This window comes from Stylophora pistillata, chromosome 7, assembly GCF_964205215.1.
Source record: "Stylophora pistillata chromosome 7, jaStyPist1.2, whole genome shotgun sequence".
Classification (NCBI taxonomy): Eukaryota; Metazoa; Cnidaria; class Anthozoa; order Scleractinia; family Pocilloporidae; genus Stylophora; species Stylophora pistillata.
Window position 1 is genome coordinate 32,831,394 of NC_142525.1, and position 14,441 is coordinate 32,845,834.

General features: G+C 39.9%; 1 protein-coding gene across 1 annotated transcript; it reads left to right on the top strand.

Annotated features, from left to right (window-relative positions):
- The first annotated feature begins 72 nt into the window (after nucleotides 1–72).
- Nucleotides 73–13,758, top strand: LOC111325501 (uncharacterized). The gene is made up of 12 exons (XM_022929326.2): nucleotides 73–298; nucleotides 1,520–1,633; nucleotides 2,849–2,947; nucleotides 3,408–3,506; nucleotides 4,565–4,663; nucleotides 6,682–6,792; nucleotides 7,612–7,674; nucleotides 7,776–8,420; nucleotides 9,313–9,498; nucleotides 9,683–10,646; nucleotides 11,470–12,624; nucleotides 13,197–13,758. Exons 1-12 carry the CDS (start codon nucleotides 242–244, stop codon nucleotides 13,220–13,222), a joined length of 3,618 nt encoding a protein of 1,205 aa, XP_022785061.2. The 5' UTR covers nucleotides 73–241; the 3' UTR covers nucleotides 13,223–13,758.
- Nucleotides 13,759–14,441: the final 683 nt, after the last annotated feature.

The window sequence follows — 14,441 nt, forward strand, 5'->3', positions numbered from 1 at the left end:
CTAAAAAGGTAAAAACCCCTCTGGCCTTGCGCCTCTCGAGCACCACCAGTCTAAATATAGATTTCGACATCATCCCAATTGAGTTGATGACATGGCGCACCCCCTGTCTGTTACGTTTAGAATCCTCACCTAATGGTGTTTGACAGTTCGTGATCCTAGAGCTTAATGGAGTTTAAAGACTTCAGAAATTTGCATAAGTCGAATACAAGGGGATTTACTCAAGCCTATAAGCTTACAAGACATGGAGTCCAAGTTCAAAAGTAAAGAGGCTTGCGAGGGGTCAGAGGACGCCGAAGAGGCAAGTAGAAATCTTACGGGTTATTTTTGTCCTTGCTCGCGATTGTTGCTGTTCCGTATCAATATATCAAGTAGTTATGTATTCGTCAGCCATATATTGTGGTACATTTATTCAGTAAAGCGAACGAAATTGGATCAAAGCAACATGATCTGGGTTCGCTTTGACATCGCGCTTGAAATTTAAACGGCCCATTGAACACTACTGAAAACGAGCCAACGCATATTGTACTAGGTTTACCTGTTACATGATTCCTGTTTATGTGCTTCAAGTTACAGCAATAATTTGCATAAAATTTGAAGCGTATTTCGATCGAATTTGCACATGTTTTTAAAGTTTAACCTACTTCCTTTGTATTCGATTCGTGTGTTGAAATTTCTGCTTTCGCCTCATTCTTCCTCGACATGCGGATCGATTATACTATTATCTTTTCCCAAGGCAAAGTTTTTTTAAAAAAAGACGTCAATTCAATAATCAAGTCCTGTAGACAAGCTTATTAAGCGATGATTGATCGTATCAAATACTGTAAGTAATAAACAAAAGTGTTAGTGCGATCCACGAATTACCTTGTAAGTGTGATCATGGACATTAGAGTTTATGTTCGCAGAAACTGAATTACTGTTACAGTAAGGGCGTTACGAAACTGGGGGTCAGCAGAGCACACCAATAGCATTTTTACTGAGGCATGTGCCGGAGCTTCACCTTCTCTTGGTCTTCGTTATACCCGAAAACGAAATGTTGAACATGGTTTAAGTTTTACTTAAACAAATTAATGGTTCCGTGGATTCCACAAGTTTTGGAGGTCCTTCAGTCTGCTGAGAAATAAAATCTTAAACAAATGGAGCAATAATCGAACAATCACGCGAGCGTGGGAGGGAGCCAAAATACATTTCGAATTGTACTGCCAAATCTTCATTGTAGCTCAAGAAATGTACCACAATGCCCGACAAAGTGATGGACAATATGAATGTCACCAAATATTATTGATTTATTTCGATATATACTCAATGGAAGGTGGAAACATGGCTGAGAATTAAATCAAAGAGGAGGAGCCTGAGCACGATCGAGTGATCGATGGACCGCGTTTTTCTCGTGTATGCCCATACATGGGAACACAGCCAAAGTGTCGGTCAAGATTAATTTTTGTGTAGTGGTAAATGCTAAGTTTAGAATTGATGATCAATTTATCCTTAGTCAAAATATTATTCTAACATTTATGAACAGGGGAAGTCCCTAGGTGAGCAGCTATTTTATGCTGGAGAGAAAGGGGATGTTAAAAGATGTTCAGAATTGATTGGTCAAGGAGCAGATGTGAACTGGCAAGCAGGTTCAAATTTGGTGAGGATAATATTGTATAACCATTTACCTCTTCCTCTCAAATCTTTTAATCATTAATTGTTATCATGACTCTGCAGTTATTGATGTGCTATTAATAGTATCACAGGATAAAGTTCAGGTTATTTCCCACTGGGTACACTTTTGCATTAATTAATTTTTTCTTAACAGTTGTTTGATTTGCTAAATCACAAATTACTTGTGACTCTACAGTGCTCAATTAAGCTGTTGTACATTATTGAATGATGAAGTCCATTTTATAGACATTTTTCATTTTAAAACAATGAATGGTTTTTGTTGAGTACCCCAACATTGCAAGAGTCATTTCTGATTTGCATGTCATTGGTTGTTATAAGTTATAAAATAATCCAATGGTGGATTTCATTGTAACATAAATTTTTGCATTAAAATTAAGACAATTAAGAAGCAGTTTTGCATTATACAAAATTTAGGTTATTTGTCATGGTCAGTTGCACCAAATGAAAAGAGACATGAATTTCATACTTTAGTTTGAATGCTAATCTGACTCAGCCAAGTATATAACACTGCTGAATGGATTAACCTAACTGTATAATCATCCATATTGAATACATTCTAAGTATACTTAAAGTATACTGTACTTGTCACTTTGCCATTAGGGGTTTTACTCTTAAAGTACACTTGGAGTGTACTGCAAAATTTTCAGTACCTTTCTTCAAGTTTACTTTAAGTATACTTTGTGTATCTTATGTGTAATACACTTTGATTACAGAAATAGTATAATAAAAGTGTACTTAATTTTGGTAAGGGAATTAACCCTTTAATTCCCATAACTGACCAAGAAAGAATTTCTCTTTACAATATCAACACAATATCAAGCAGACAGGTGATGGGAATAATGAAAATGTGAATCAGCAGATTATTAAGTGATCTAATACTACATTCTCTGAACTAACACATTGGAATGGAGTCAGAGAAAGTAAGAAGAAATGAAATCCTCAGTTGAGTGTGTAAAAGTGATTATATTACAGACATTTCATTTTGTAAGAGCTCGTAACTTACAAGAAGAAAATGAAAAGGGCCAATTAAATTAAGCAAAAGGCTTGCTGGCACCTGGCATTATAGAATTGGGGTCACCAATGATCAGCTTTTAGTTTCACTGGCAACTGTTACACAGTCAAATTTTAGACCCTGTTACAATAGATTGAATTAATCCTCCTGCTTTCTATGTTTTCCTAGTGGTCAAGGACCCCATTAATGCAAGCAGCTAAAAGTGGAATGACTGAAGTGTGTAAACTGTATTTGGAAAATGGTGCCAAAGTTGATGCATTTACAGTGGTATATACATTGTAATCTGGTAATCCCTTCAAACATTCAAACTGAACAGGTTGTCTGGTCATTATACATCAAAATCCTGCAGGAATGGGAGTCACGAGTTCATCTCATGAATAACATAATTATGATATTTCATCATAACTTTAGTAATTTAATATCAGAAAACAGGCAGTTAATTGATGCTTCATTGAAAGCTCTTGTAATTACATACCCCTGCACTAAAAGACTCGCTGACATTCTATACAGAGTGGAACTCTAAAGCAATATTCCTAATTCTAATACTTTGCATATGACTGTAACAGAGCTAATTACTGATCGGAGGTTTATTAGTCTCAGGGAGTAAAAACAGAATTGGCCACTGTTGTGGCTCGTAAGCTGACCAACTAGCTGTATGACCATAACGATGCAGTTTTAGATTATATTATAAAACTATATTCAAAATAATTCTTCAATTGATTTTCAGAGTCATTTCACTGCATTGACATTAGCTGCACGATATGGAAAAACACAAGTGTGCCAGCTGTTACTAAAAAACAATGCCAATGTGAACAATCAAACAAAGGTGAATGAAATGAATTTAATGCAGTATTCTGACTGTTTTGATTGGAGTTGCTCCCAGTATCACTTTTATTATGGATTGCCTATCCATAATAAAACTTTTCTAAGGCTTTGTATGGGACAACGGAAGGTACTTACAGTGCACGTGCTTTCTGTCCTGTCACAGAGTATGAGAGCGATCTCTGCAGTAACAAACACTATACTTAAACAGTTGTGAAAATAAGGTCTGGAAAATTTTTTTCAGGCCTTATTTTCATTACTGCTTAAATAGCATTCATTACTGCAAAGATTGCTCTCATACTCATATCGTTAACCACAGTTCAAATATGTGATTTATTTTCACAAATATTGCTTATGTGTTATATCTGTCATCAAATTATTCATCTTGTTTTCTCCGTGAGGGAACCTAAAAGGTAAAAGTCTGTTTATGAGCCAAGTGGCCCATCAGGCCAGTTTCTGTAGCATGAAGCAGCTAGGATTAAATCTACTCCCTCTGAATGGGTTGCTTGTCCAAGGCAGGGTTACCTCCCAGTATTAAATTTGCCACTACTCGTTTAAACACCTGGGTGAAGAAAGGCACTGTGGGAGTAAAGTGTCTTGGCTATTAGAACACAACACAATGTCCCCAGGCCATGGCTCGCACCTCACCTCCCACATGAGGGAACTTGGAAATGCTTACAAATCTTTTGGTGGGTTTTGATGATAGGTTTTGATAAGATGTTTTACTGGCAAAGAATAATAGAATAAATAAATATGTAATTAAGTAATTACTAAGTCAATTAATCACTCACTTTGTAAACCTCCTACAAGCACCCTATTATCTCCCTCCTTCTCTCTCCCCTGCCCTCTCCCTCTCCCTCTACCCCTGCCCTCTACCCCTGCCCTCTATCCCTGCCCTCTTCCCTGCCCTCTTCCCTACCCTCCCCTCCCTCCCCTCCCCTACCCCCTTTACTATATCTAATGCTAAGCTGCAAATCTTTGATTAATTGATTAACTGGTAATATTTATAATTGTATGGTAAACACTAGTATATAGAATCAATGAGCATTGGTATGTTTTCAGGGGCACGAGACACCACTCATGTGGGCTGCCCATGGAGGCCATTCAGAGACTTGTAAACGTCTTTTGGAGTCTGGAGCAAAGGTTGATCTTAAGGATGAGGTAATATGTGTAGCAATTGCAGAGTCAGCAAGTTTAAGAAGACATGACATGTTTTATCATTAAGTAAGGGTTCATGTTTCCATGTTGCAGGGATTGAATTTCAGCGGGTGCCTTTCGAGAAGAATTCTTACATTTCGTGTTTCCGCGCGACATGGAGACATTACTGAAGTTTCTAGACATGTCTCCTTGTTTGGCTAGGGCTTTAATTTTTAATCAAACTGATGAAAGCAACATTTCATAATTAACAAATGGTAAACACCACAGCGTACACTATTGAGTTATGGATGTACGCGGGAGGTTGCTAAGCACGAAAGAAGCGTAAGAGTCGCTCGAGGCGATAGCCGAGAGCGACTCTAGCTTCTTGAGTGCTTAGCAAACCTCCCAAGTGCATCCATAACTCAATAGTGTACGCTGTGGTGTTTACCATTTGTTTTATAACATAACATTGATACATTGTAGCTAAAGAGTTCCCTTTTATTTAACAAATCTTACGTGACCAGAAAAAAACAAGCGCGCGCGGAAAAATAGTCTTTGCATTTGCTCACGTCAGCAGCGTACACCCATGGGCAAATGGGGGACGCTAAATTGACCAATCAGAGCGCGCGCTTTACTTTGGTTATGTTATAAAAGAATTTCCGGTAAAGCTCAAACGACCTTCAGGGTTGTTATTAATGTTGTTTTGTTTAATCGGGTTTCATATGCCACCGTTTGGCATCAGATTTTAATAGTTATTATTACTAGTGACTAGGAAGCTTCCAAGGTTGAAAAAAACGCTACAAAATGCGATCCGAGTACACTGTTTCAAAATATTTTGAGTCCTTCCATTTTATTTGTCATTGCACACTGGAAAATCCATCACGTCTACAAACCATGATAATTTGCTCAAATAAATGGGAATCTAGATCAACAAAGGTTCGCAAGTAATGTTGTCTCCACAGGAGATTGTCACCTCCCGTTATGACGAACTTCCTATCAGAATTTCCTGGTAAATAGATCGTGTTACAGTCTCGTTTTCTTGTTCAAGCGAAGGAAGGTTCAAGCCATTATTAGTTAAAATACCCGGGATCTACTGAGGAAAAAAGCAAAACCAGCATTAACAGAAATGAAATCTTTTGGGTACTTGTTGATAACCTAACAAACAAGTGAATAGATGAACGATCACACATTTGAACTGCGAAACTTTACCCCTCTCAAGCAGAAAGTCTGAGACAAAGAAAGATGATAATGAATAAATCAATGAGCAAAATGCTTGTCATGGGAGCTTCGTGCGTTTTTCTGATAATACAAAAAGCGCCTCCACTGAAAATAGTTACAGGCTAAACTGTTGAAAAAGGACGGCTGAAGCCGGAGGTAGGGATGTTTCAATTTTTTTTTTTTAACCATATCATAACTGATTTATCGTTTATATATGGATAAAAATAACTACACAGCAGGATTAACGAAATTTCGCGCAATCGAGCACATGTTGACGAGAATGCAAGCATGCGAGCAATTGCAAAACTTTTGCGAGCACAAGCAAGCGAGCACCCGTGTAATTTTTGCGAGCAATTCGAGCAAAGACCAAATTTTGCGAGCACTTGTAAATTGAATGGGACCATTCGATACCCCTTCATTTAAGAGATGTTTACTCCTCAGCCTACAGGAGGCTTAAAAAGATTTAGAAAACAATCCTGCCACTTTAATCTGTCAATATTTTCAGTCACCTTTCTCTTTTCTGTATAGTTTTAGATATGCTTTTACTCATCAGATTATTAGATTTTGAATCTGTTCAGATTTGACTCCATTATTTATAGTTTTCCAGACACTCTGACATTAAAAAAAAGGAGTAGATGTGAGCCGAAAGTGAGCTATTTTGGATCGTTTTTTACCCTGTTAATATTTTGTATTGTAGAGGATTTTATGGAAATTATTGCTAAATAAATATTATTATAATTATTATTAAAAAATATTTTCAGTCACTATTTTGTCAGTAGAGTTTTATACTGAACTACAATTTAAGTTGTACTGTTGAACCCCAGTATGGTTTCACAGCACTGATCCGTGCTGCCAAAGGTGGCCATGAGAATGCCTGTACAGTTCTTTTGGAAAATGGAGCAGATGTCTCTGCTACTTCAAAGCTTGGGGATGAGGTATACATCTGTTAATTTTTCTAAAGTCATTTATTATTCTATCTGTTGTGTCTTTCGTGTTTTGATTAAAACGACTTGCCTGGTTATTCATTATTTGCGGAGATGAAAGAAAAATAATGCTTTAATGTGACGGCGTGATGCTGTTAGTGAGCTTCTATGCGCTAGCTGATGTTTGGCTGTGTAGCCGCGTGATGTGGTTCCAGTCCCATACTCACTAATTGACCCTTGCTCACCATAGAGTCTCCTGTAGCTCAGTGGTTAGAGCATCCGACTAGATCACGGAGGGTCGTGGGTTCAAATCCCATCTGGAAACTCGATTTTTAAAAATTGTTTATTTCATCTTTACATGCTCACTTTGGAGGCTGGTTGGCTGCCTGTGATGCTTTAATGCATGTGATGCTTTAATGTGACAGCGTGATGCTGTTAGTGAGCTTCTATGCGCTAGCTGATGTTTGGCTGTGTAGCCGCGTGATGCGGTTCCAGTCAATACCCACTAATTGACCCTTGCTCACCATAGAGTCTCCTCTAACTCAGTGGTTAGAGCATCCGACTAGATCACGGAGGGTCATGGGTTCAAATCCCATCTGGAAACTCGATTTTTAAAAATTGTTTATTTCATCTTTACATGCTCACTTTGAAAGAAAAATAAACAGATCAAATAATTAAACAAAATCCTGAAAAGCTATTAATCAAAGAAAACAGTAATTTACCTAATCACGAGTGTGTGACAGATATGATGTCAGTCTTCGATAGGAACTGGCTATAAAGGGCAGATATCTTCCACCGTAACCGTAATTTAAAGATATTTTTGATTGACAGGTCTGGGATGCTGAGTGTTGGGCTAGAGCCAACAAATATTCTCGTATTGAGAAGCTGATGAAGGTATATTTTGCAATTTCCGAACCATATAAATGATATATGTGAACTGCACTCGACAACCTGGTTCAGCACGGAAGAATTTTTTTTCCCTTTATTTTTTTCAGAGTCGTAAGGTCCTCTGTTCTCTTCTGAAAGAGGGTTCTGACCCTCCCTCCCATGTCACCCTGAATGTATGCGGCGCCGTCAATGCTGGGAAAACAACGCTCATTGCCAAATTGCAACTGAGTCCCGTGAGGCGACGACTGGCCAGGCGAGATGAACCGGACACCAGCCAAGATATGTCTTCAAGAACTGCTGGGATTGAAGTAGGAATCATTGATGTCCCTGGGGTCGGCGAGTTCCGTAAAATGGACATGGCGGGTCACACATGGGCTTTCACAAGTAATGAGTACTTTATTGGTAAGAGGACGTCCATTTCTTTGGTCTTGTTCGACTTGAGTAAGACGGACGAAGAAATTGAAAAGGATTTATTCCATCACCTGAGTTCGTTGAAGGCCAGGGAGACCAAAGTTGGGGTGCTACGTTTTCGTCCTGAAGTCGTGCTGGTTGCGACACACGTTGACAAGATAGAAAAGGGTACTGATCCGAGACTTCGAGCCAATGCCTTTTTCAGGATGACGAAGGAATGCTTTCAAGCTTACCTGAATTTCTATTCCAAAGTGATGGTTTTGGATTGCACTAATCCTAACGCTCACGATTTCGATTCGCTGCGCGTTTGCCTCAAAGAGCTCCGTGCCAAAATAATCGAGGTAACTTCATTTATTCGTAACTTATTAGGAACGTATAATGACTTTTTCTAAGCCTCTAGCTGTTTTTACAAGTTATCTGGGATATGCTTATCCCTTGATTATGTTAAACTTACCTTACAAACTTACTTAGTCTTTACTTAGTTTTCTCGCTCTACCAGCGAACTAACCTTACACCACTAACGATGCCATACCGTAAAAGGCGTGGCCACGAGGAAGGAGAGCTTTGAGGAACACATGAACCCCAATAGAAATAGACAAGGAAAAGTCACTGATATGTCAATACGAATCCCTTCTGGTAGAAAATCTTGACAACTCACGAACAATGCAATTGAGTCGCTGCTTTTTACAGTGGTTGGCTGTCGTGATTATCTTACTTCTCCGATACACTCGTGAAGAGAACAGCCCACTCATGAGTTCACCATTGGTTATCTACACAATAACTTTATACTCACAAGTCGTAGATAAGTTAGAGTTGTTAATGAGCAATGGAGATTATTTTTTAAGGAAAATTAAAGCTACACTGTACTCTAATTTCATTGTAGTGATTCTTACTTGGGACGTGCACATCAGTTTTGATTTGTTACATTTCTTGTAGTGTTTTTAATCAAACAGCTTTTCTATTTTCCGGTGTACATTTCATATATTGAGGACTCCACTGTTCTGTATGTATTTCGTAGAGCATCTACACTCGGAAGCTTTTTAAGTCAGTTTCTTAAATCAATCAATCAATACTTTATTTACCCACGTAGCGTCAAGGAGCTCGTTCAAAATACATTGGTGACGTATTAAATCAACAAATCAATTCATTTTAAGTGGAAGCTCCCGTAAATTATGGAGACGCGTATAACTTTTGATGTCTGCAATGTCTCGCAATGCTGTTCATCTATTGCAGAACTCCGATCTAGTGCCCCGTTTGTGTGCGCAGCTATTGCCTCGCATTCGTGCATGGGCAAAAGAGAGACCATCGTTTCCCGTTATGTCCTGGAAGGAGTTTTTTGAGAAAGTGCGAGAGATCAACAATACAGCTGACGAGGAAGGAGTCAGAAATATCGCTTTCTACCTGAATGAAAGTGTCGAGGTAAGAGGATGTTTCGTAACCGCGGCAATTTACAATAACGAACGCATCAGTAACGCACACTTTAATGTGCACTTTTCGGAAAGTTTTAATCGCATTTTAACAATATATTCCCTTCTTATAGATCCAGTAAAGTTAGGTAACACTCTTTCATTTCCTGATCTTTGTCTTTGATCTTCATTTTTAGATTGTAAGTGACACTTCTCCTGAGCTTCGTGACCAAATTGTTCTTGACGTCAATTGGCTGACAGCTCACATTTTTGGAATTGCCTTGGCTCCCTCTAACTTCCCGCGTTCTCTTCGGGGCGACATAGCACATGGAATGGTGGGAAAACGCGAGCTGCAAGAAACCTTTCGTGAATGCCCTTTCGAACAGCTTATTAAGCTGTTTGTGCGATTTGAAGTGTGCCTCCCATGGGATGAAGAAAATCTTATTTGTGAGAACTACCTCTTCCCCAGTCACTTGGAAGAGGATCGCATCAAATCGGCCGAATTATGGCCAACGAAGTTGGACGATCGTTGTGTTGTTGGCCGTATTGTTGAGTGCAAGAACAAAACAGATGCTCTTCCCAACAGCTTCTTCTCAAAATTCCAGATCCGATTGTTGAGATGTTTTGGACACAAAAGCCCAGTTTGGAATCGTGGCATCAAAATCGCAGATGACACGGTAGAGATCCTCGCCTCACTTTCATCCACACTAACAGCGGTGAATGTCTGTGTGTGGGCGCCTAAAGGATGCGAAGAGCGATGTTACGACTCCATGAGATACATCGAGGGACTTAGGGATGATCTACTTGATGAGGTTGCCGGGGGAATCGAGTTTGTTCACAAAGCCATGAGCATCGAGGTGCTGAAACACAGAGATTTTGAAGGTTACCCGTTGACAGAAGTAGATGAGGCGCTCGAGAAAGGTGGTCCAAATGCCAGAGTTAAGCTTAGCCAAGAAAAATACGCAGTAAACGAAAGGGCGATAGATGTACGATACTGCGGAATTAGACGGTACGTGCATCCGTTTGATCACATAAGTCACTTTCCGCTGAGGGAAAGAAAGGCGTTATCCAAGATACTGGACTCCAAGATTGAATCTGACCACTTACAACTGTTGTCAGACCGGCTGAAAGTTCCAGTGGAACACGAGGACAGCGAATCTGGTAATGTATACGTATCCCATAGAGAGTTGTTATGTAGCGCTCGTTAAGAAGTGAGAAGGCTTGTAAGATATATTGAAAAAAAAAACATTGTTCCATCTGGTGTTGAGTTTGATCAGTTTACCGAAAAAAAAACAGGAAACTGGTAACTTGTTCTGTTTGGGTTCTAGCGTGATCACTTGCTCTGTTTGGGTTCTTGCATGATCATTTGTTCTTATGTCATAGTGTGTGTTAGTATTCTGGACTGAGTCATGTTTGTACTCCTCCACTTCACTGGTGGAGTAGTTGTTACCTTAAATTCTACCTAACTTTCATTATTGTTCAAAACCAGAAGACATGACTATTTGAAGTTGACGTGTCAAACTGAAACTTCAACTATGCCAATATGCAGTTTCTTTTTCTAATTAACGATGAAAACGAACGAGGAACTCGTTATATATTGTGAGTAGTCATTTTCAACAGCAACCCACCCTTCCTCTCCCTCACCCTCTTCCCAAAGCTAAAAAAAATCTATAACTACTTGACATGTGAACCAATTCAGTGAATGGTTTGAACTCAGGGGTAACTGTTTATCGTGTGGTCTGATCGTCCGGGCGAGAGTAGAACTGAGAAGAACTATAGTCAGTAGTGGTGACTGACGTTTCGATAACCTTAGCAGAAGTCATTCTCATAGTCGCACCGATTGAAAACTCAGTTTTTATCTAATCGCTTGTTCATTTGGCCCAAATAACAACAGGTGCTTCTCTTACGATTGGCACTTCCAAACAGCTGATCGTATTTGAGACAGTAAATTGATTCCGTGCCCTTATTTCGTTCGTTGTTTCAGGTTTCACTAGCGTTATTCCAGGGAGTAAAACAGATCGGTATCTCTCACGCTGTGCCTTTGAACGTGATTTGAGAGCAGATGACTTGATTCAAGCTTTGGAAGCTGCCAACCAATTCGAGGCTGCTACAATTGTTAGTCAGTGGTTTGCCAACGCCAAACGCTCTCAAGAGATCAGAACAATGTACAGAACTAGAGGTGAAAGCAGTGATTCTGAGCAAAGTTGTTCCTTTGCCTCACGAAGTCATTGGACAAGTGGAGTGTCCGAATATTCTGAAGTACGAACAGTGAGTATGGGAGGTGGCAGCGTCTCTGAGGGAAGTCCTCTCCTAAGGTCGTCTCCAAGGGTATCATGGATCAGTCGTCGACACATCTCTGTTTCCTCCGACGGAAAAGAAAGCGGTGCATCAGAGAGTAGTCTTCCCTTTGATGTGGAAAGAGAGAGGTGTGATAGCGGATTATCTTCCTCCGGAGGCAGTTTCAGTGGAGGAAACTGGCGACCTCGGTTGAAAAGTGAAAGTTCTTCTTCTGGGCTCAGCTTCCCAAGTGAAGGGTCCTTCTTTTCTTGTGAAGAATCTCACACTGGTTCAACAGAACAAATTGTACCTGGGCCTCGTCTAGTTGTCCATCCTTGCTCGAAGTGTCATTACTGTACACCAAAACTACCTGCACGAGACAACGAGGGTACCAAGCCACCCCTCAGCATAGAAGAAACATCACAAGATACGGGTGCTAGTGGTCCTCAGAAAGATTCCGATCGTGACGTGTCACTGAGTCCCGTTCAGGTTTCCAATGGCATGTCTGAGGAAGAAGCTGCTGAAAAAGAATCGACTCCGACGTGTGAGACTGCAGGAGAACCGGAGCTTGGTGAATCTTTTCCGTCGATAAGGAGACTTATTCCCGAGCTCTCCACGAGGTTGAGTGTAAGTTGGAGGCCCGTCGCTGTTGATCTTGGTCTCAGACGTCGTGACCTACGACGTTTTGAAGACTCCAGCTTGCTTCGTGTCCAGGCTGAACAAATGTTGCACTTCTTGTTGGCCACCAACAGATGTACCCTTGAATGCGAACAGTGCCAAGAAGTGATCTCTCAAAGACTTTCAGAGGCATTTGAAAACGCATATCGCGCGGATCTCGTGGATTTCTTGCAGTATTCAAAAGGTTAGTTAACTCGTGAACTCGTTCCACGGTACCTTGTAAGTATGCCTCGTCGTTGAGAAAAACATTGTCTGCCAAAGGAATTTGTTTCGTAAAAGAATGGATTATTATTGCTCCTTTGCAGCTCCTGTCACTGTCGCCTGGTTAGCTCAATTGGGAGAGCGCCGGACTACTGTGCGGGAGGTCGAGAGTTCAATACCGGCCGGACCAACACTCAGGGTCTTAAAATTAATTGAGAAGAATATGCTTCCTTTCTTTAACATCAAGAAATGGTTAGATATTCTAGTCTTCTCGGATAGGGACGAATAAATGGAGGTCCCGTCTCCTGCAGGGTTGGGGTAGGAGACGTTAATTTCCCACTCAGGAGATTACTGTGTGATGGATGTCCTCCCTGGGGTGGGTTGGGTGGGTAGGTGAAATCGTTACGGACTAAACATGGCTGCCAGAGGCGCCTGTGTGATTTCAACCTCAAAAATTGTAACTAAACACGTATGTTGTTTAGAGAAATAGAGACCTTTACCTTTACCTTTACCTTTATCAGTGCACACAACCGAACAGTATTTTTCTACTTTAAGAGCACCTGGAATCTGCGGAAGTGTGAAGACTGAAGCTTGAAGTGTGTGGAGAAATCTCAGTTTCTAAGCAACTGAGCACCTACCCCTCCCCTAACAACAAACAGTCAACTGATAACATGTAACTGGATAATAGATATTGCTGGTAGCTTGGCTCGTTGCTATTTAATTAATGGTTGGTTGGAAAGTTTGTTCTGACTGATAGATATTTAAATCGAAAACGACGCTTTTTTTTAAACGTGTGAAAATGGGAAAAGGGGAATCATTTTTCATTTTGGTTTTCCCATCAATTCACAAAATGAGCATATCTTAAGAGATAGAATAGTAAGAGCAGAATCGTGAGGTATTATAATTTAACGCGACATGTATATAAAAAAAACAAACAAACAAGAGTCCAGTGCACAAACAAGAAATGAGTTTCTGACTTTATCTTAAGTTATTTCTATAATAAGTGTAGTAACCAAAGGGAGGATTAGAGACGTTCTTAGCGGGCCAATATTACTTCCATTATTTGATGACGTTGTTCTTTTCAGACATTTTTTTAAAATTCCAGCTTTGAACAGAATGTTGTACACTTTATTTACGGAAATCAGGCGCAGTTTAATGTCACAATGACGGCATATTACGTCTTGAAGGGCATTTTCCTATGTTAACTATCTTGACTAAAGTCGCGTTTTAATAATGGCCGTGTAACGTGAACTGACAGCACTACCTAAAGGACTGTACGAAAAAGTTACGGTCGTCTCTGAAAGATTTCATGGATACCTTTGCAAATCTTTTCTAATTTAATTTGGTTTTACTGCTCTTGCCTGTAATCCAGCTTGAAAGTCTTCATCCTTCGTCATAAATATTCCCATTACTAAACTGTCGATTAAAAAAAAAACCCTCACATTTATAATTTCCCAAACCACTAAACCTATGGTCTGGATTGCGCGGCAGCGAAGGTGTCAACATGCTAACTGAATACGACCACTGAATGCCTTTGGATGTTCTATAATAATTATTGAATCCTATCAACGATAAACTACAGAACGTGGCAAACGGTCAAAGCATACCGACAAACGCGATGTGCTTCCGGCACAGGGGAAGACGGAGGTTTTTTCTTACCGGTCGTGGCTTCTGCGAAGTGAAAATGAGGATCAATCTTTAAGGAGAAAAATTTTATGAAAAAGGGAATGACAGGAATAACAGTAAAAACTAATTTGTTAATTGAGGCCAAGGGGATCAGATTCCCAGACTTGAAGGTCT